This window comes from Gracilinanus agilis, chromosome 6 (assembly GCF_016433145.1).
Source record: "Gracilinanus agilis isolate LMUSP501 chromosome 6, AgileGrace, whole genome shotgun sequence".
Classification (NCBI taxonomy): Eukaryota; Metazoa; Chordata; class Mammalia; order Didelphimorphia; family Didelphidae; genus Gracilinanus; species Gracilinanus agilis.
The window spans coordinates 54249715-54272685 of record NC_058135.1 but is presented as its reverse complement, the minus strand read 5'-3'; the positions used below and the strand labels follow the sequence as shown (position 1 = coordinate 54272685).

The 22971-nt window shown below is 37.1% G+C and overlaps 1 protein-coding gene and 1 long non-coding RNA gene across 2 annotated transcripts in view; one reads left to right on the top strand and one right to left on the bottom strand.

Annotated features, from left to right (window-relative positions):
- Positions 1-1140: 1140 nt before the first annotated feature.
- Positions 1141-3338, bottom strand: LOC123251885. Its single transcript, XR_006506517.1, has 2 exons — positions 3273-3338; positions 1141-1516 (listed from the first exon to the last, which is right to left on the bottom strand). It is a non-coding gene; the product is annotated as an uncharacterized LOC123251885 (long non-coding RNA).
- The window catches only part of INTS12 (integrator complex subunit 12), a 29019-nt gene continuing 9325 nt past the window's right edge, over positions 3278-22971 (top strand). The window contains exons 1-4 of the mRNA XM_044681210.1: positions 3278-3552; positions 11529-11692; positions 16405-16554; positions 21352-21539. Of these exons, the coding sequence (XP_044537145.1) occupies positions 3333-3552; positions 11529-11692; positions 16405-16554; positions 21352-21539 (722 nt within the window). The 5' untranslated portion in view covers positions 3278-3332. The remainder of the gene's footprint in view (positions 3553-11528; positions 11693-16404; positions 16555-21351; positions 21540-22971) is intronic.

The window sequence follows — 22971 nt, the reverse complement described above, 5'->3', positions numbered from 1 at the left end:
CCTGGATCTTCATGAGTTTAAGTACTCACCTTCACAGAAAAGTCACTTATAATGCATGTAAACCCCAGGGAATTGCTTGCCAACTACGGGAGAGGGAGACAACATTAATCATGTAACCTTGGAAAACTCACGTGTAGATTTATTAGTGGAATAAAAAAAAATTTTCTAAAAAGTCACAACTTTTTGGGACCTATTTTCTCTTCTACAAAATGAGGGTGTTGGACAGGATAATCTTAAAGGTCCAATAGTTAGAATTCTGTTAAATTCTTTGACTCAGAGGTGAAGTTTGTAGAGTGAAATTCAAAGGCGATATAAACTGAAGTTCAATTCTAAAGTCAAGGTACATAGACAAAAAGCTATGTAACTATTCAAATTGTTTTTTGGATGAAAAGTTGGATTGAAGTATAAAAAAGTCTTCATGTAAAGTTGGCCATCAAGAGACAATCAGGAAAGACTGTTGCCATGGGACCCAAATCCTTATAGGTATTCCTGAACACATAAACAGGGATGCACAAGATGGTTACTGATACCATTTAGCAGAGCCTGAATATGGCAGTCTACCACCTTGACTGTAATCACTGAAATTAATATTCCAGCAGTGGCCTGCTTAGACTACTTTTAATTCCTAAGTGCAACACAAGGACTGAGTTCCTCTTAAAAATAATTATGGTAGTTACTCTCTGTACAAATTATAAAACAGGCAGAGAGCTTTGGATACTGGGAGAAGCAGGGAGTATAGTCACTAACATCACTAATACTTGCCACCTGAATCTCCTAGCTTTTATGTTATAATAAAATGCTGACCTTTAAAAAGGGCATTGAAAGTTCATTATTGATTCTTAATTTCAAGCTACAGATGACACAAGTATTATAAGGGAAAAAAAAGTTTAATGGGAACACTGAAAAGGTATTTTCCAATGTAGTTGTTATGTTAAATGAGCAAGCTATTTAACAAAAGCAGAAACAGCCAAAAAACAAATTTTTTAAGGACTGTTGAACTGATTCTTTTTTTTAAACTGATTTCTTATTCACATTGACCTCTTCAACTAACACTTTAAAAAAATAACTGTTCTTTTTGGTAAAGATAATTTCTCAGTCAGATACAATGTTTTGACTTCAAAAACAAACCCAAGCCAAGGGTCTTAATATCAAATTTATTTACAAAGTAAATTACAGCTTATTTCTGTCATGGCATAACATTTAAAATGGCTTGAAAAAAAAATTAAATGATAAGTCTTGCATTTTAAAATTGATATAAAGAACGGTTCCCATCAGCTTTTGCATTTTCCCAAAGGAATGTTAATTCTAGCCAAAGTTTTTTTAAGCAAATCTATTCAAAATTATCATTTGGCTATAGTCAAGTGTGAGTTGTTTGGGTTGTCCTAAAATCTAAAAATACAAGAAAAAGTTATTTTCCTTGTCAGCATCTGATATGCAGTTAGTATTAGCTGGCATCCTCGGGGGTCCCTGAGGCTTTGTGACCAGGAAGTCTGGCAAACTCCAAGGCCATTGGGTCCTGGTGGGAAGAAGGGGAGAAGAATTTTAGCATCCCTGAACATTTCAATTTTATTGTCAAGACTCATGATTTCATCAGTGCAGAGAAATCCCCTTGAGAAAAGCCCCCTTTACCACTATAGGTTTACAAATGTTCTGTTTGCACGTGTCTTCCATTAGACTGTGAGCATCTTTTGCCATTTCTTTGATCTCCAGGGCTTACCACAGTGTCAAACACATAGTAGGTGCTTAAAAGCTTGTTGACTTGACCAACTAACAGTCATTGTGCAGGGGTTCTTTCCTTAAGAGTCCATGAACTTAAAAAAAAAAAATTCTGACAGTTGTATTTCAATATAATTGGTTTCTTACATCATTCTATGCTATTTTACTTCATGCTTTTTAAAACATATTGAGAAGGAATTCATAGGCTTCAGCACACTTGCCAAAGTGATTTATGACACACACAAAAAAGGTTAAGAACATCTGACAAAGAGACCCTTGGCTTGGGACACTGAGACTTGTCAAGAGTTATACAAGCTCTATGTGTAAAGCAAGTCTTTGACTCAGATCTTCCTAACCCAAAGAGAATTGATGATAGACCTTGGAGGCCCTCTAGTCCAACTTTATTTTACAGGTGAGAAAAACAAGGCCCAGGGAGGTTAAGTGATTTGTTCTAGGTCACAAAAGTGAGATCTAACTCTCTTTAATGCCCGGTATTTCTGACAAAGTGAATCTCAAGTTTATTTCCAGTGGTAGGTGATATGAGAGAAGGAACACCAAACGATAAGGTTAAAAAGTGAAAGTGCAGGGAAGGTTTGGGGTAGTTAGTTAAGATTAGCTTTTATGAAGCATTTTACTTCCAGGCCTCTTGCTCCTTTCCAAGCCCCAGCTAAGATCCCAACTTCTATAGGAAGTCTTTTGATCAATCAATAGCTAGTAATATCTCTAATTTATCTTATACATAAAGTGTCCTCCGCACAGTTTTTTGCTTATTGTCTCTCACTCTTTTTGGGGGAGAGGGGTGGCTTTCTTTGTATTCCTAGAACTCAGCCCAGAGTCTGGCACATAGCGGGTGACAATGGACAGAATGCTGGATTTGGAGTCAGGAAGATCTGAGTTCAAATCAGGCCTCAGACACTTTCTAGCTGTGTGACTGCCTCAGTTTCTCCAGGTGTAAGATGGGGATAAGAATAGCACCTACCTCTCAGGGTTGTTATGAGGACCAAATGAGAAAAATGAGTAAAGTGCTCAGGACAGAGCTGAGCCCATAGGAGGCGCTTAATAAATGATTTTTTGCTGACAAGCCCACGAGTTCCTCTAGCTAGTTAGGTCTTCCAAAAAACATGTATAGGGTGAAATTTAATGAAAAAATCCTTCCCCACCTCCCACCCTTAGCCCCGCTCCCTCAATTCTGCGGTGTTTGTACTCGTCTTTTGGTAGATATCCCCAAGGAAACCTCGCAGGACGCCAGGGCCCAGCACTAATGACCACAAGAAACGCTTAATCAATGCTTGTTGCCTGACAGCTTTCAGCGGCTCTTTGCCAAAGTCTGGAATTTCCCGGGGGCTGGGACTGACGCCGCCGAAGATCCCTTCCCTCTGGCTGGATACTCTGCCCCGGCCTGGCAGTTACCCCGGAGGTCACGGAGATTCCCCTCTGAAGCTCCCCGCTTTTTTGACCTAGTAACAGGCTGAAGGGGTGTGTCGGCCCACATCGCCCCCACGCCTCTTAGCTCCCTCATCGCCCCCACGCCTCTTGGCTCCCGGTTCCTCACCCACCCAAATAACTCAGCTGTCGTCCAGAGATCCTCAGAAGCCCCCGGTAGCTGCGATTCATAAATGAGCGAACCGGAACATGGGAGGCGGCACCGTCTCGTCACTTCCTTCCGTCGCACCTCAGAAAAATTTCCCTTCCCTATCTACTCCTGGAACCTTTGTTTATCCGCTCCGAGAGCCAGTCGGCGGGTGTCGGGGACCCGGCTCCAGAAGCGGGCGCCGGGGCGGGACGGAGAGGCGGCCGAGGGCGTGGGCCCGTGGCGCGCGCGCGCGAACGGGGTCGGTGAGTCGGTGAGGAAGGGAGGCCGCAGCCCGCGAGGGTAGTTAGCGGCCGCGCGGACGGACGGGCCCGCGCTCACGACCGCTTCTCCTCGTGAGGGGCCGGAGGGGGCGGAGACAGCGGCTGGAGGGGGAGGGATGTCGGGGGTGGGTGGGGGAAGGGTGGGATGATCGCGAGGAGGAATGACCCCAGGGCGGGGCTCTTCGCGGTCCTAAGTGAATAGGGCGGGAGGAGGGGAGAGAGGAAGAGACGAAGAGACTGGAGGACACCCGAGTTCGAATCCTGCTACGGACACTGTGCCAGTCGAGTGCCGCTTACCTTCGCCTCAATTTCCCTTTCTGTAAAATGAGGTTAAAATAAATGGCCAATTTCCACACACACACCCCTACACCCAGGCCATCTCATTTAACCTCTGCCTCAGTTTCTTCTATAAGATGGGGATAATGAGAGCACCTAACCTTGATCAGGGCGCTTCACCTCTTGTGGCCTCAGTTTACTCTTCTTTAAAATGAAGGTAATACTAGCACCTCCCTCACATATTTGTTGTGAGGGTCAAATGAAATAACCCTTGGAGAGTGCTTTTACACCTCAAAGATCTCTGTGTATGATAATAACAACAATGATGGTGATGGATAGAAGCAACTAAGTTTAATGGAAAGAGTTCCTGGAGCCCCTGAGTTCGAGTGTGACACCCACTGGATGGCTGACCCTGGGCATTTAGCCCAATTTCTCTGAGCTGGTGCTGTCAAACTCATAGAAACGGGGGCCACCAAACTAAATAAGAATTTCTGTGGAAGGTAGCATCATTGACTTGGAAACCTGCACATTAACATTAATTGTATATTATTATATTTTTATTTTTTCAGTAAATACTCCTCAGTTGCACTTTAATCTGGTTAGGGCAGCAGTCTTTCGGTCCACAGGCATTTGACCCCTCTGCTATAGGCAAACTTCTGCATTTCCTCCCCAAGGAATTCCCCACACTGCAGAAACCACAAGTCTTATTAAAAAAACCCACACGTGACCAGCGCTATGACGATTCAGAGAAGTAGTGTGAGTAGTCTCCCTAGGCAGCAAGCCTTTATTAAAATAGGATGTTTCCAGGCCAGGCCTTACTATGTGCAAGGCAGAATGGGAGTCTCTGACCTCGAAACTGACTAAATAGTGAAGGCGACAATGGACAGGACTGTGTGCTATTGGATTTATACAGGATTCCCAACAGCAGTTTTGTGTACGAGTGGTGTGAAACATGTCTATTTTCTTCTCCAGTGCCCCCTTTTACTCAGTCCTGTTACTTGTTAGTTTAGAAGTAGACTTAAATCTTGTCTTAGCCTCTGAAGATGATAGCTATATAGCTTTAGAGCTGACATTTATCTTCTAATTTATTATTATATAGATAATAATTTATCATCTAATTATCTTGTTGGGAAACACATTTTCTTTTAATGTTCCTCAAAGTTGTTGATTGATTTTCCCAAGATCACAGAACCAGTAGAGTTGGTGGAGCAAGAGATTCAAACCCAGGTCTTCAGTTCCCAGAATGAGAGAAATCAGTAAGAACTTAGTAGATAAAAACAGGCAAGATCTGTCCTTAACAGCTTAGCTTTAACTGCATTTATTGAAAAAAAGTAGAGAGGTTACATAGGATCTCTGCATCTTACCAGCCAAAGTGAATTAGTCTTTATTAACTGATTTGAGGTGTTAAAGTGAGAGTCAATAAGAATAAATATGTCTATTCTCCATCTGTAATGCTTTTGGGCTTAAGGCTATCTGCTTGCCAAAGAGATGATGTGGGGACTTTTTCCCGCCACTGTTACCTGGAAAGGTGATATAGGTTATAGTGGTAAAGGCCTGCCATATGAGTATATTATTCTTAAAAATAGTCATCTAATTTTGGGGAGCACCTAAGGTGGTTCATTGAACAGAGAGCCAGGCCTAGAAATGGGAGGTCTTGGGTTCAAATTTGGTTTCAGTTATTTCCTAGCTTTGTGACCCTGAACAAGTCACTTGACCCCCATTGTCCAGCCCTTATCATCCTTCTACCTTGGAACTAATACACAGTATTGATTCTAAGAAGGAAGGTATGGGTTTATTTAAAAAACATATTCAACTGTGAAAGTCATAGCCACTCTGATTACCAAAAGGAAATGCTGTCTACTTCCCAGAGAAAAAACTGGTGAACTCTGAGTGCAGACTAAAGCATACTTTTGAATTTTTCTTTATTTTTTGTATTTTCTTTTGCAATATGGCTAATATGGAAATGACTTCACATGAATAATTGATATATTGCTTATCTTCTTGAGTAGGGGAGAGGCAGGAGGGAGGCAGGGAATTTGGAACTCAAATTTTTGTAAATGAATATTAAAAAATTTTAATGTAATTGGAAAATATTTAATAAAATAAATGAAAATATATTAAAAATAATAGTGTATCTAAGTCAGCAGATTTATTTATTAAGAATCTATGTGCAAAGTACTATATTTAAATCTGGAACTATAAAGTCAGAAATTCTGCTTCATTATACCAGAGAGAGAAAACATAAATAAGCAAGGGAACACCAGATGATCTGAGGAGAAGGAGAGCATTAACAATGTGGTGAATCTGGAAAAACTTCCCTTAAGGATTGGCACCAGGTCTTAGCGTTGAAGAATTCTAAGAGCCTTGATGTGAAGCAGGGTTGGCTAATGGAAGTGCTAAGCTCAGAGGCATCATATGTAGGCTCATGTACTAGCTGGACATTTACCACCAGGGTTGCTGTGGGCAAGTGGCTTCAGTTTTTTCATCTGAAAAATGGAAACAATAATGCCTGCACTGCCTACTTGTAGTGTTTGTTTTTGTTATCCTTCATTTTCTAAGTCTGCAAGATTGACTAGAGCAGTGATGGGCAAACTACTGCCCTTGGGCCATATGGGGTGGGGGGGGAGATCCTGAAATGTTCTCTCCAGCCCGGGGACATTATTCCCAATCCAGTGAATACGAATAGGATACAGTACACTGAAACTTCCAAAGAGTTGCCTTAGAAACAGACTGACAGATGAGCATTTCCTTTCATTTGGCCCCCTCTTTAAAAAGTTTGCCCATCACTGGCCTAAATCATAGCCAAGGCTTCTCTTCCATGAGTATTCTCACTAATTCATTGACTCTTTGTGAGGAAAGTACTTTGTAAATATTAATATACTGGACACCTGTGAGCTGTTATTATTCTCTTCCTCTCACTGTTTTCAAAGTATTTGTTTTACTCTTGGGAAATTATTCTCATACACACACACATATATATCCATCCTACAACTTTGCAAAAGTTGTTAATTATTTCAACTAGGTTTTTAATTGATTCTCTAAGTGTACCATCATATTATTTACAGAGATGGTTTTGTTTCCCCGTTGCCTTCAATTCCTTCATTTTCTTTTTCTTATTGCTAAAGCTAGCACTTCTAGTACAATACTGAATAATAGTAGTGATAATGATTGTCCTTGCTTCATCCCTGTTCTTTATTGGGAAGGCTTTTAGCTTATCTCCATCACAGATAATGCTGGCTAATGGTTTCAAATAGATACCACTTATCGTTTTAAGGAAAGCTCCATTTATTCCTGTGTTCTCATGTTTTTTGTATGAATAGGTGTTATATTTTGTCAAAAGCTTTTTCTGCATCTCTTGAGATATATGGTTTTGCTATTGATGTGGTCAATTTCTGGTATAAATCTCATTTGTTCATAGTATATGATACTTGTGATATATTGCTGTAATCTCCTTGTTAATATTTTATTTAAAATTTTTTGCATCAATATTCCTTAGGGAAATTGACCTGTAGTTTCCTTTTTCTGTTTTTACTCTTACTGGTTTAGCTATCAGCTCCACATTTGTGTCAAAAAGAATTTGATAGGGCTCTTTGTGGAGTTCTTTCCAAAGAGTAAGCTTGACCAGTCAAGTGTATGTTGCAAAGTTCCAGCTCTCCAAATCTCTCTCTTTATCAGTCCCCTTCCCTGCATTCCCATTGTGAATCCAGCCTTGGGTCTATCCCTCTCTCCAATCCATCCTCCATTTTGTCACCTAAATAATCGAATATAACTGCTCTAAGAATTTCATTCATCTTTTCAAAAGCTTTTCAGAGCTCTCCATTATGGCCTACCAAGTTAAGTATAAACTGATCCTGGCATTTAAACCCCTCCACAGTCTGGCTTCAACCAGTAGCTTGCCTTGTCTCATTTCTCTCCTTCATGTACTCTTATGCTTCTGCTAAACCAAATCCCTCCCTATCACCTGTTTTCACAGTCCTCATTTTCTCTCTCTGCCATTGCTTATGGTCTTAAAATAGATTCCTAACCTCCCCCCCAAAGCATCTCTCTAGAAGATGGAATCTTTAAAAATAAGTTTTGATTGCTGTCTTTCTTTTTAATCACCATAATTCCCTCAGTATCCCTCTCTTCTTCAGAGAAGGAAAAGAATAAGCATTTATATAGTACTGTGTTTGGCCCTGGGCTAAGCATTTCTGCCGATATTATCTTATTTGATCCTAATAACAACCCTTCGAGGGAGATGCTATTCATTTTACAGTTGAGGAAATAAAAAAATGCATCCCATATAGCAGAATATTTTTTAAAGATAAAAAAATTTAAAAAGAGGGGGAAAATTAGTATAACCTATCATTACAACAAAATTACAACAAAAACATATGAAAATATGTTCAATGTACAACATGTGTGTACCTTCTACCTCTCCACATGGGGTACTGTGAGTTCTTGTATCTCTTCTTTTGAGTAATTCTGCTTCTTATGTTGATCTAATGATTATGTATTGGGGAACAGAGTAATTGATTACGCCAATCTGCATCAGTTTATATAGATTTTCCTAGTGCTTCACTATTTTTGTCAGTTAGCATTTCTTATAACACAATAACATTTTATTTTATTCATGACCCACAATTTGCTAAGCCATTCCCCAACTGATGTTTCTCATTCTTGGATATCACAAAAGCTGCTACCATAAATACTTTGGTGTATTATATATGGGAACTTTTCTTATCAATAGCTTCTTTGGAGTATAAGCCCAATAATAAAACTGATGAAAGGATGTGGACATTTTAGTCAGTTTATTTCCATAATTTCCAGATTGTTTTTCAATAGCCTGTATGGATTCTCTCAGCTCCTCTAACAGATACCTATTTTCCTACATTCCCTCCAACACTGATTCCCATTCCTATTATTTCTTATCTTTGCGAATTTACAGGATGCGAGGGTTGTTCAAACTTCTGGGTTGTTCTCATTTACATTTCTCTTAATTATTGGTGATTTGAGTGTTCTTTCTTGTGGTTGTTATTAGTTTGTAATTCTTTTGAGACTTTAGTAACATCCTTTGACTAGTTATCTTTTGGGGAATGGTGAGTGTGTGTGTGTGTGTGTGTGTGTGTGTGTGTGTGTGTGTGTGTGTGTGTGTGTGTATTATTCCTTCAGCTGTTATTCTTTATGTCTGTAAGGAGCACTTTGTAACTGAATCTGTAAAAATATTTTGTGTGCTTTGATAGATTGATTTCCAGGTACTTTGTACATTTTGTAGTTATTTGGAATGGGATTTTCCTTTATATTATTGTCTCTTGAATTTTATTATTATATAGCAATGTTGTTGACTTTTGAGGATTTATTTATTCATTATTATTTAAAAGTTTGATATGATGTCATCAGAATCAGAATTCTCTCCTCCTCCCCCAATAGTTCCTTTATAACTAGTTCTCTTATATTTTCTGAGATGAGTAGTTTAAAATATCTATTTGTTTTTCTATCATTTTGGGGCATTTTATATTTTAAAAGATATTCTCTTTTGTCTTCTCAGTTTTGCTTGTTAGCTCATAATTGCATAGCATTCTGATCATTATTTTTATTCCATCTGATTTTGTTGTGAATCCTCGTTGTTTTAATGTTATTTTGTTGATTTGTTTTTCTACTTCTTATTTAGATCAACTAAAGATTTTTTTGTTAGTCTTTCAAAGAACCAGCATTTAGTTTTATCATTTCTGTTTTTGTTATTTCCAGTGTATCTATTTTTCTTTTTAAATTTTTGCTTATTTTATGTCTTATTTGTTGCCTTTCTAATTTTTAAATGAACATTCAATTCATTAGTCTTCTCTTTTTTACTTTATTAATGTCTATTTATGGGCATATGAGTTTTCCCCATCCATTGCTTTAGCTAGATCCCCCAAATTTTAATATCATTATTGTTATTTTCTTTCGTTTCTTTAATTTGTTCTTTGACCTGCTTTGGTAGCTGAATGGAGGATAAATTGAATTGGGGAGTAATTTTAAGGTAGGGAGGTCATGACTAGGGATAATTTTTTCAATTCTGTTAAATTTCTACTTGCTTCATTTCTTTTGAGCTAAATCTAATATCTGTACAACTTTGTAAAACAATTTTTTTTTAAACCCTTGTACTTCGGTGTATTGTCTCATAGGTGGAAGAGTGGTAAGGGTGGGCAATGGGGGTCAAGTGACTTGCCCAGGGTCACACAGCTGGGAAGTGGCTGAGGCCGGGTTTGAACCTAGGACCTCCCGTCTCTAGGCCTGACTCTCACTCCACTGAGCTACCCAGCTACCCCTGTAAAACAATTTTAAAAAATTCTGAGGTAGAAGTTAGCAGATCCCTTTTGCCAACCAACAGGACTAGATATTCTTTTTTTCTTTTTAAACTATGAGAAAAAAAAAAACAAATACATTTCCTTGCTAAACTTTCATATGTCAAGATACAATTTAAACCAAATTTTAATGGGTTTATAAACCCCTGAAAATGGAGAATTATAATGGAATTGCTGACCAACCCTTAACTGTGCCAGTGCAAGTGTGCTGTATTATTATTATATTAATCCCAAGGCCAAGGAAAAGATTCAAAACCATGGTGGTGAGACCAAAAGATTGAGCATAAATAGTAAATTTTTATTTTTACAGTTCTTTTCTAGTCAAAGCATTTGCAAATGTGACTCACAGAGATATATCTTTAGAGTAGAATCCACATTATTTTTTGAAAATAAAGCTTTTTTAGTATAGATTATAATAATCATCATTATTCTTTTTGAAAACTTCTAAAGTTCTTCAAGGACCCTAGCATTATAATAAGCCCAATGGTATTTACATAATTTTGATTTGATCCCTTCTTTCAAATTGCTTTTAGATCCTTGATAGGAAAGCAAGACATATGAACACAGAATTGATAAAAAATTAGGGCATGAGGAGAGTTTCCGGGGTACATGAGATTGAGGGAGAAAGGACAAAGAAGTTTATAGAAGGCATGACAGGCAACAGCCAGCTGGGCAACACCTGTAGCTTCTTTGGTCAAATACCCCCTAATCTTGGTTTGGCTACTGCTCAGCAATTGTTTTTTTGTTGGAAGGCTCTCCTCTGTTACTTTGTTACAGTCTGAAAGAGAGAGAAGGGAAAGGAATAAGCATTTAGGGCTCCTCCTATGCTAAGCACTTTATTGATATATCATTTGATTCTCCAAACGACCCTGGGAGGTAGATGTTATTATTATCCCTATTTTACCATTGACGGAAATTGAGGCAAACAGGTTAAGTGACTTGCTTACACAGATAAGTGTTTGGGGTCAGATTTGAACCCAGGTCTTCTTGACTCCAGACTCTGAGATCTCTACTGTGCCACCTAGCTGCCTCTGAGCATATCTTTCATTATTTGTCAAAGTATATCTTTGATTTTATACTGGAAATCATTAGAGAAATAAGTTGTTATAAATAATTTTGTTTATAGCCAGCCTTGTGGGAATATATCAAGCCTTAAGTTGAGGAAACCATACTTGTTATTTGAATTTTTTGTCTTCTAAATCTGTTTGACGTGGGGTGATAATAGAATCAGTTTGCATTCATCAAGCGTGGGCAAAGCATACAGTATGGCCTAGAAATGCAAACCTGGAGCTACAACATTGTCACAAATCAGTAAGAGTTGACAGTAAAATACTTTTTTCATGTTTCTTTTTTATTTAGTTTTTGCAATGGCTGCTACTGTGAACTTGGAACTTGATCCCATTTTTTTGAAAGCACTGGGATTCCTCCATTCAAAGAGCAAGGATTCTGCTGAAAAGCTAAAAGCTTTGTTAGATGAATCTTTGGCAAGAGGCATCGATTCAAGTTACCGTCCGTCCCAGAAGGTATGTATGGGAATCCAGTGACTAGAGGGAGTTAGGGCAATGAAGGTGACAGACAGTAAAAGATCGAAGCCTTCTAGAGAAGGTAATCCCTTTGCCATCATAGTTATTCTACCTGCCATGAAGAAATTATATCTCATTTTCTTCTCACTAGTATTTCTGACATAGAAGTTGATTTATTTTCTCGGAACATGAGAATTATACTATTTCCTTCTCTTTCCCCTTACTCCTAAAGGCTTCAGTCCTTAGAATTAAAGAATTAACCAAAATGAAATGACTAAGAATTTTGTTAAATAATAGAAAGGGCTGGTGGCAGTATGTTGAGACCTAGAGGAGCCCAGGTCGAACACTACATACCATTAGAGTTCCAGAAGGAACAATGAAAAAGAAAATGAAGAGGAGCAGTCAGCTCCTCCACTCAGTCTAGGCCTGCAGAAATGGATTGATAGAACTGGGCTGAGACCAGTCCAGGGAGGCAGGAGGTAGAGTATCTGGAACAAGGGCAGGGGATAAAAGGGCCAGACCAGTGAGTACCCAAGGCCTAGGCAGTCTATGTGAAGACATAGCTGTAGCCCTGTGGGGAAGCAAAGTGCCTGGGGTCTGATAGGAACACAAGCCACAGCATATGTGCGGGGCCTTGCAGACTCAGAGCAAAGGGCAGAGCCAACTCTTAGCTCAGAACTGTGCAAGAGTAAGACAGAAGGAGTCGTATCTAAAATCTTGTCAGGCTACCAAGAGACTAAGCCAAAACCCAGAAATTCCTGAACTTTAAAGCAAGGCTTCATCTTAGCTGCCTTAGCTCACTCTATTCCAAAGTATGGGACAGAGCAGATTTAGATATAGGCAAAAAGCCTTAATACAGAAATTGAGGCTGGAGATGTAAACAGAAGAAAATGACTAAACAATGAAGAAATATTGTGTATTGAGAAAGACCAAGACACAAAGCCAGGAGAAGAGAGTAATTCTACAACAAATCTAAGTAGAGTCTCAGAGAAAAACAATACCCCATCCACAGAGACTATAAGAACACCTGGAAGAAATAAAATGAGACATAAAATGGAATAATAAAGGAGACAACAGCCAGGGACCAAAGAATGGCAAGAAGAATAAATTGCTAAGAAGAGATTTTGATAAACCTTAGCCAAGAATTGAACATACTGAAAATTAAAATGGTCAAAGAGAAAACTCTTGATTCCATGAGTCAACAAGAAATGTTAAAAATAAAATAAAATAAAAACAAAGAAAATATTAAGAAATATAATATCAAAAAACAAACAACCTAAAAAGCAGGGCAAAGAGAGAGAATCTTAGAATCACAAAACTACTTGAAAATAATTACCAAAAATAAGAACTAGATCCCATTGTTCAAGAAAGTATAAACAAAAATAATCAGACCTATTAAAAATAGAAAGTAAAAATAAAAAAATCTTCCAGTCACCTCCTAAAAGGAACCTCAAAATCAAAGCTCCTAAGATTGTAAAAATACAGAGCTTCCAGTTCAACAAAAAAGTACTTCAACCATCCAAAGAGAAAATGTTCAAGTACTAAGAAGACAAGAGGTTAAAATACATTATTCTCAAAGGAAACATAAAAAACCTTACAACCAAAAATAACATACCTGACTAAACTGAATATTACGATCATTATAATATAATATCTAACATGTATGAACATTTTTAAGGTTTGCAAAGTGTTTTACATATAGGTCATTTGATCCTCACAGCAACCCTGGGGGATAAGTACTATTATCCTTCCTATTTTATAGATAAGGAAACTGAGGCAGTTAGATTTAGAGTCTCATTCAGACTTGTGTAGCTAGTAAATATTTAAAATGGGATTTAATTGCAGATCTTCCTGACTCTAGGCCCAGTTCTCTATCCACTGTACCACCTAGCTGCCCTGGAATATAAATTCTGGATCTCAAAAAAACTTGACAAAATAAAATGCTTGTTTCCTTTAAAAACAGTGAGAAGCATAGGAATAAATAGATCTTTCCTTAAAACAGTAAGTAGTATCACTCTAAAACCAAGTCAGCATTATCTGGAATGGGGAAAGGCTAGAGACCTTCCAGTAATGGTAAAAGACAAGGTTGTCCTTTATCACCACTTTTATTTATCATAGTGCCAAAAGTGTTAACCATGGCAAATAAGACTAGAAAAAGAAATTTAAGGAATAAACAGAAATTATCTTTAAGGAAGAAACAGAATTATCACTTTTTTGCATATAATATTTATGATCTATTTATAGAGCTTGAAAGAATCAACTAAAAATTAATTGAAACAAAGTTATGTTGCAGGATATAAATCTATATAAATAATCAGCATTTCTATATATTATCATCAAACCTAGCAGGAAGAGGAAACACTCCAGGATTAACTTCGTTGTTCTCTGGCATATATATATATACATGTGTGTATGTATGTGTATATATACATGTGTGTATGTATGTATATATACATGTGTGTATGTATGTGTATATATGCATGTGTGTATGTGTGTATATATACACACATACATGTGTGTGTATGTATATATAAATATATACACATGCATATCTAACATTTATTTGTGTGTGTGTGAAACATGCATATTTGAAGGTCCACTGATCACGACATACACAGAAGCTATTTGAATACAACTATCTAGCTATCAAACACTTTGTAGAAATAGATCTAAATAATTAGAGAAATGGTTATTTTTTGTGGGCACAGCATGCTAATATAATTGAGACAATACTCGCAAAGTTAATTTACTTAATGCCATACCAATGAAACTACCAAAAGAGTATAGAGCTAGGGGGAAAAAAGAATAATGAAATTCATCTGGAGGAATAAGATGAAGAATCTCAAGGGAAATTATTAAAAAAATTGGGAATGAAGAAGGTCCAGCAGTACCAGAGCTCATTTTGTACCACAAAGCAGTACATAAAAATGATTTAGCATTGGTTAAAAAGTAGAAGTCTTTCAGTAGAACAGATTAATAATACACAGCCAAAGACTCACTATTTGACAAAAAACTGCTGGGAAAGGATTCTTGCAGAATTAGGGATAGATTAGTACTTCTCACCATAAGTATCTGAGGATATATTTGAAGTCAGCTCTTCTTGACTACAGACCCAGTGCTCTATCAGCTGAACCACCTCATTGCTTTACACGTCTCTGAGTGTAGCCGTGACTGGTGCACCACCTAGCTGCCCCAATAAAAGCCAGCTTGGAAAGGTAGCTCCTTATAGAGTGGCAAGGTGGCCCAGCAGATAGAGTACCAGACCAGGAATCAGGAAGACTCAACTTTCTGAGTTCAAATCTGGCCTAAGATACTTACTGACTGTGGGACTCTGGGCAACTCAACTTCCATCTGCCTCATCTGTAAAATGTAGACGATAACAGCACTCTTACTTGTGGATCCAAGGAGCCTTAGCGTGTACATCAGCCACACTCTGGTAAAACAGTCTCAGCAGATGGACTAAACCAGATTGAAGGTCATCCACTGCATCCCAGACCATTGCCAGTTGTCTTGGATAACTTTAGATAACCTTAGAAGCAAGAGCAAGGTGAATGATTTTGTGAGCTTGGGTGGACACATGGGTAGTTATATAGCAAGGCAATGCCAAAACAAGCTTTAAAGCAATAATTTTTTTTTCTTTTATATGCTATTGCTCCAGTGGAAAAATAATATTTTGAAACTTTGAAACAAGGAATAAATAATTTTTTAAGTTGGGGTGGGGGAAATCTTTTTTTAAGTCATTAACAACAGTTATTCATTTTGCTGATTTGCTCAATTTAGAAAAATATTCTGTTATGTGTTTAAAAGGCACTCAGAAGGATTCATTTAATTATAGCACTTGGCTAAAATTCTCACCACTATAATTTTGTAGAGAGGATGCCTTGCCCTGGGAACCTATGTTTGTTCTTAATTTCTGTCCTACTTTAAAAGCTGAAACAGGAAGTGAAGCATTGGGTTTAACAATGATTATATATGAAAAGTGCATACAAATTTCTGAAATATCCTGAATCAAGAGACAGAGAATTATAAAGGAACACTAAACTGAATGATGTTCGTTTTGTGGGAAATGCTGTTGGTTCTCATCTGTCACTTTTAAAGCACTTCTTGCTTTTCAATTGAGGAAAACAGATTGACAGATTGTCAGTATTCCATGGTACAAGGAAGCCTTGAAATAGTCCTATTCTGAAGCAAATAAAAACTATAAGTCCACTGATATAGCACTTAATTGCTTTAAAATCAAGAGGTTGACAAAGCCTTCTTTTGCCCCCAAAAAAACTTGGTTTTCACCTTGTCAGTTGGCAGTGTTGCTTTTTGCTAGAGCCCTAGTATGTCAGTATGGTTTCAAATTAAGAACAGGAGGAAATAACATCAGTTAACTTCCAGACAAGACTAAATTTCATGTCCCTAGTTTCATAACAAGGAAAAAACTTCATTTGTTTGCAAAAACATGTGAAAATCTTCTACTCTAAAGATAAGAAAGAATAAATGTTAAAGTACTTATAAGACAAGGAGATCTCTTTTGAGCCTTAACCAAAAATTGTGATAAAATGTCAGCTTTATGCCTCTCCCCTTTTTTTGCACGATCCCTGTATTTCTCATATGAAAATCTTTTTAATTGCAACATTTGCTTAGCTATATGACTTGTAAAAGCTATGACTTGCCAAAAATTGTGTGATGTTTAATCATCTGTTTGTTTTTATTTTGCTGTTTAGGAAGTGGAACCTCCCAAAGTATCAAGCACTAAAGCCATTTCCATTAAGCAGGAGCCCAAAACTTCTTCCACTCTCCCTTCTGGTAATAATGGCAAGCCTGCCACAGCTGACAAAGTCAAGAAAGAAGCTGAAAAAAGGCCTGCTGATAAAGTAAGGTGTTTTGTTTTGTTAAATGAGCATAGGAATTAGAGTAACATCAATTACCCAGACAAGGAACCTCTTATGCTTCTTTTATCCCCCACAGTGCTCAGTGTAGGCACATAGTAAGTTAGGGACTCACTAAATAATTCCTGATTGATATGTTGAGTTTTGAATTAAAGAATACAATTTTAGAAAATTGTTTAGCATAGCTTTTATCCTCAGCAAAAGCATATATTTGAGCTCCAGGTGATACTAAGATTGGAGAGTAGATGTGAATGTTGAGGAGCAGTGCAGCCTGATTAAAGGACTAGCCTTGGAGTCAAGAAGACCTTGTTTCCGGTCCTGCCAATGGCAGATGCTGGCTTTCTTACCATGGGCAAACTACTTAATCTCTTACACATCTCTGAGAATATAAGTTACAGATTAGTTACCAGTCTTTGTGAGTAGAGGTATTTTATTCAGAAATTCTTTACTCTGATGAAATCAGACAAAAAACAACAACCTACATGCTATTGCTGAACTCTTGAATTTTACTTACTGCCTTAGAGAGGGAAGATTGATGTATGCACAGTCATACATCTACAGGCACACACTCATTTATGTGCACAGTGACATTCATTTTTGACATTGAATGTGTCATCATGGCTTAGGTACAGTGTAATTCCCTTCGGTATCATTGCCTTGAAACTTTTTCAGAGATTGTCCTTAGGATCTGGAGCATGTGCTCTAGGGCAGTGGTGGGCAACCTTTTGAGCTTGGTGTGTCAAAATTTGCCAAAAAAACAAGCATAACTCAGATGGTATGTTACTTTGAGAAAAAACACCATAATTTTGCAATATTTATAGTTTAAATAACAAAAATGTATAATTGTAATATGTAATTATATTTAATAAACCAAAACAGGTAAATTAATATAGGTAGAATTGTCATCTATAGTGCACAGAGTGTCTACACTACACTACAGCAAATGTTTCATCCTCGGCATGCGGCCTCATACTTCTCTGTATGCGGCCGCATGTCATTGAAAATTGCTACGCATATCAGTGCTTACACATGTGTCATAGGTTTGCCATCACCACTCTAAGGCATCCTCAAGTGTAGCATAACTTTGTCTTTTCATTCTTTCATTACTCAGATGATTATGAAGCCCCTTCTGTGAGCTGAGCTCTGGGGACTGTAAGAATTAAAATGGATATAAAAGGATAGATTTAAAAATATTAGGGTTTTAAAGGATTTATTGGTATCCATTTGAAAAATGAAGCCACATGCCATATTAAGAGTTAGTTTGAAAGACCCTCCATACCTTCACCACTCTGCTGCTTCAGCTGGAAAAGAGAGTGTGCCCTTTCAGGCACTTCCTTTTTATACTTCTCTCTATGTTATTACACTTCCTGTCTATGTGATTACACAAGAGGAATCATGGGAAATGTAGTTTGAAAGAGCCCTAAATGTTCACAGGAAGTTTATATCGGAGACCTCAAAATTAGTTCAAGGACCCCCAAATTTCCAATACCACAGGACACAGAAGTAAGACCCAATCCAGGCCCAGCCTTCACAGAACTTTCAGTGTAAAAAGAGGGATGAAGCATGTATTTCAATTAAAGATGATAAAGCAGAAAAGATGCTTAAACAAAGTTCTTTAAGAATTAAAAGGAGATGTCACTTCCAGCTGGGCAGATCATTGGAAAGGCAGTACCTAAGTAAGCTAGTCCTGGAAGGAAGAGAAGGATTTTAGAAGACAGATATATAAAGCATATATTGGGCTTTAGGGATGGGCAGGGGGAATGCACAGTGGTGGGACAAGATCAGGGACTACCCAGCAGGATAGTATAGCAGGTATATAGAGATGTGGGAAAACAGTAAGCCAGAGAGTAGTAGACCTTCAATACTCAGCTAAGGAATTTGTAAGAACTCCTTGAAGAGTATATTTGATTTTTAGAAATGGATAAAAGTCATTTGTATTCAAATATAATCACTAAAGTGGGTTAAGATCATTTTTGGTCAACAGCTATTTCATAGATACATAGGCCCATGAAGAACTGGAGAATTGGCATGCAAAAGAAACTGATTCAAGGGTCATGGTTCACTCCTTTTGCCTCATTCATTTTCTTACTTAGAATAAGCCTAATTGTGACTGTCCTTATAGAAAGTATAGAAAGTATCATTGATGGCAAAAAAAAAAAATCAACATCTTCACTTGTCATTTTGACATATTTACTTCTTTGTATTTCAAGGATTTTGCAGTTTTCTGTCATCTATTTTGAATTTTTATCTCTGAATCATACAAGAAGAACCATTATTTATTGCTGGTTACTGTTTTGATCAGAAATGCCCCTTTTTTGTTCACTTTGACTTGAAAAATAAAAACAAATGTCAGATCCCCAATATTCCTGATTATCAGTCAAAATGTGCTTATTTTCACGTTTTCTTTCACATGAGTAATTATTTCAAATAAGACTGGCCACCTTAGAGTAGTCTTTACAAACAAGACAGATTTGTGGGATTTTAGTTGGATCTTTGAGTGATTAGATGACCATTTCATGTGTCATCTTCCCTGACTTTAACTTTTGTGCACCACAAGAAATCTCTATAGATTTTTTTAATCCTTTTAATAAATCTTTTAACATTTTGTGTGTAATTTAATTATGCACTATTTTACTCTTACTCAAGAATTCTTAACTTTTTTCTATCACCAACCCCTTTGGCAGTGTTGCAAAAGCTATGTTATGTATCCTAGAGATGAGATTTTAATTAATTTAACATTTAATTTTAAAGTTAATAATTTAGAATTAGGATTAGAATTAATGTACAATTTGAATTCAGAATTAATTTTCAGAAAAATTTCAGTTAGAGGTTAGGGAAAATAAATGTTGTAATGCTTTTCCCAGCTATACACAGACTCCAGATTAAGAACTACTTTTCTAAAAGATGGCTATTTGTTCTTATTTTGACAAGAAAGATACTTGTACTCCCAAGAACTAATACCATAAGACTTACTAGCCTAGCTTAAGTATTCCTGCTGCAAGTTGAAATAAATTGTAATATAATCTTCCTGTGATTACAGCTCCAGTGTTTTGCTCATTACTCTATAAGCCACACAAGAAAATTAGTCTCTTTACTTTATAGTCACACCATGTAAATAGCAGCCAAAACCTTAAAGTTGTTTAAGCTCCATGAGAGATTTAATATAGAGTAAGACAGTCAAGGAGATGAAAACAGTACTATGAATTGTCCTCAGAGTGAGTTCTAGGTCAAGTAAGATGACAACTACAAAATATCCAAGAGAGAGGACCTGATTCCAAGTAAGAGGAAACCCACTATATCCTGAAGCATCACATTCCACGATTTCCTGACATCAAGCCTAAATCTAAATTTGCCTCCACTCATTAATCTTAGTTTGCCTTCTGTGGATAAGTCAAGCAAATCTAATTCCTGTTCTTTATGACAACCCAATATATAAAAAAGGTTATCTTGTCTCCTGTAAGTCTTCTTCTTTTCCAGGTAAACATCCCCATTTCCTTCAACTCAAATAGTATAATCTCAAAGTCATCCTCCATTCTGGATGCTTTGTTCTAAGTACTTTCAAGCTAATCAATATCCTGCTTCTGAAGTGACAGTGGTTAGAGAGGTCATGCAGGGGGAAAAGGTGGTAAATATTACACATGGCAAAATAGCAAAATCTTTACATTTGACTCAGGATTGGTTTTTGATAAGGACAATTGCTAAGTCCTCTGGGTCTGAGGATGAAGAACTTATGGTAGCAAATATTCATTTAAATTAATTAAGATAGAATGCTGATAGCAATTAATTAATTGCTAAGAAAGATTAAGAAGGAGTTGCAAAATTTTTAGGTTTGGAAAGTACTTCACTGGCTCCCTAGCCTAACCCATATCTAGAAAGGAACCTTCACTCAGACATGTCTGACAAATAGTCTGTGCTTGAATTCAAGTCTTTGTTGTAGGAGAACCCACTGCCACCTCTCAAGACACACATTCCACTTTGGGATCTCTCTAATTGTTGGGAAGTTTTTTTAGACATAAAGCTTAAATTGCTTTCTTGCACCATTCTATTTCACCTTCTGAGGCCAGACAGAAAAAGTCCAGTCCTTCTGAAAGACAGTCCTTCAAGTATTTAAAGATGCCTATTGTAATTCTCCCCTTCTTCTCCAAGCTAAACATGCCTTGGGGCCCATCAGAGTAGTCACTGCACTCTTCTTGCACTACACTAGTCTATCCATGTCTTTCTTAAACTATGGCAAAAGGAACAAAGAAAACCAGAAATAACTAAATAGGAAGTCATTCATTGAATGGAAGTCATGAAGGTGGCACCTGAGCAGGGAGGGATTTGATAAGTAATAATTATTCTTTGGCCATACAGGAAACCAAAAAAACATGGAGACTCAATTTGTCACATTGGACTTCAGTTCAAAAGATGAAAAGACGTAGTTAGAAAGTAGAGCCCATGCAATGCCCACTTTTGTTTACCTGGTCTATAGAAAAACAAGTACAAAAGAAGCATGTTAAAAGGTTTTGATTTCACAAAATTTTCTCTTTAGTGATTTTTAACTGGTTGCAAAAAATTACTTTTAAACCTCCCAAGCTTTTTTTTTTGCCACCTAATGAAATAATATACATAAAGTACTCTAGATACAAGCTACTCTTGTTTTTAAATTTTCTATCTGTATTTTCATCTTTGTTTTCTGTATTTTTAGTATTTTGTAATTATTTTGGCCGTAGTACTTGTTGATCACAACACTAATGTCTTTTGCTTTTCAATGTGTGCGCACACATGTGCTCTTTTTAATAGATGAAGGTTGACACCAGTGAAGGAGTTGATATACCAAAGAAACCCCGATTAGAGAAGCAAGAGTCCCGCTCTTCTCCCATCACGGTCCAAACCAGCAAGGACTTGGCCATGCCTGACCTCTCCAGTTTTGATGAGACCAGTGCTGATGACTTTGCCATGGAAATGGGATTGGCTTGTGTAGTTTGTAGGTAAGTGGTACCTTGCCCTAAAGAGAGATGAATAGACAGACACAGAGTCAGAGATGAAGGGAAGAAAAAATAAATTGGTCTATGCCTATGTGAATTCCATGTACTGTTTAGGAAATCAGCTAGTAAAGCTGCCAAATATTATGATGTTCTTTTACTTTCTTGTTTTATGCCTTCTTTGATCACTGGTTATGCATTATGGTTTTGTGGAAAAATGGCTGGACTAAGACCCAGAGGGCTTGGCACTGACTATGGGAACAGAGGTGACTCATTCAAATTGAGTTTCAGTTTTCTCTTCTCTAAAAGGCCAAGGGTCCTGCTTTTACTTTCTTTTCCTCCTAGGGCTGTTATGAGGAAAGCGCTTTTAAAATTTAAAGAACCACATAAATGGAAGCTGTTTCTGTATTATCTCTATGGTTCCTTCCCAGTTCTACTAGCATTTAAGTCTGATAGCCCCCTTCTGAATATGGAGATTGTTACAGACTCATGGTCTGCAGGGGAAGCGATCTTTGCTTTCTGCTTATTAAGTAAAATTCCTTCAACAAGCATGGTTGCTTCCATTCTTTCTATTCTTCCTTTAGAAGGATGTAGTATTCTTTATGTATGCCTGCTTGCTAAATTGTTAAATTTTGATTTTGTCAATAATCATTTGAGACAGGCCATTTTTTAACGAAGATACTAAAGTATAAGAAGGGGAAAGAAAGTCTTACATACAAAAATAGGTAAACTTAAAAGATTTAATTTGTATAAAAAAGTATCTGTACCATTTAATTTTTTTATATTATTTAAAAAAAATTTTTAAATCCTTACCTTCTGCCTTAGAAGCTATACAAGTATGAGTTCCAGTTCAAAAGAGTGGTAAGGTCTGGGCAATTGGAGTTAAGTGACTTGCCTTGGATCACAAAGGAAGTATCTGAGGCCAGATTTGAAACCAGGACTATCCACTGCCTCCTAATTAATTTTTAACTGATTTTTATCACTTACATTTAAAGTATGAGTGAAAAATTATTGTAATAAGATTAGTTACAGGGGAGCTTTTTTAGAACAAAATGGTTACAAGGGAAAATAAAACATCTTTGAATTTAGGTTACGTACAATTCCTGAAAGCCCCAAGTGCCTGAACAACAGATTCTTGTTGTTTGATTTTTGTCATTTGGATTAGTTTGACCATTTTCAAATTCCTTTGTGGACTCTTAGTGATCATCATTTTGACTTACAAAGAGAAGGCTAATGTTCTTTTGAGAGAGAGATCTCTTTGCAGCCAAATAATAATAACAAATCATATTCATATATTCTTTGGTGTTTATATAGAGAACATTCCTCACAGTAACCCTTTGAAGGGAGGTAGTATAAGCATTATCATCTCCATTTTACAGATAAGGAAAATGAGGTTCCAAGAGGTTGTGACCTGTTCATTGGTTGATAACTTTTAAGT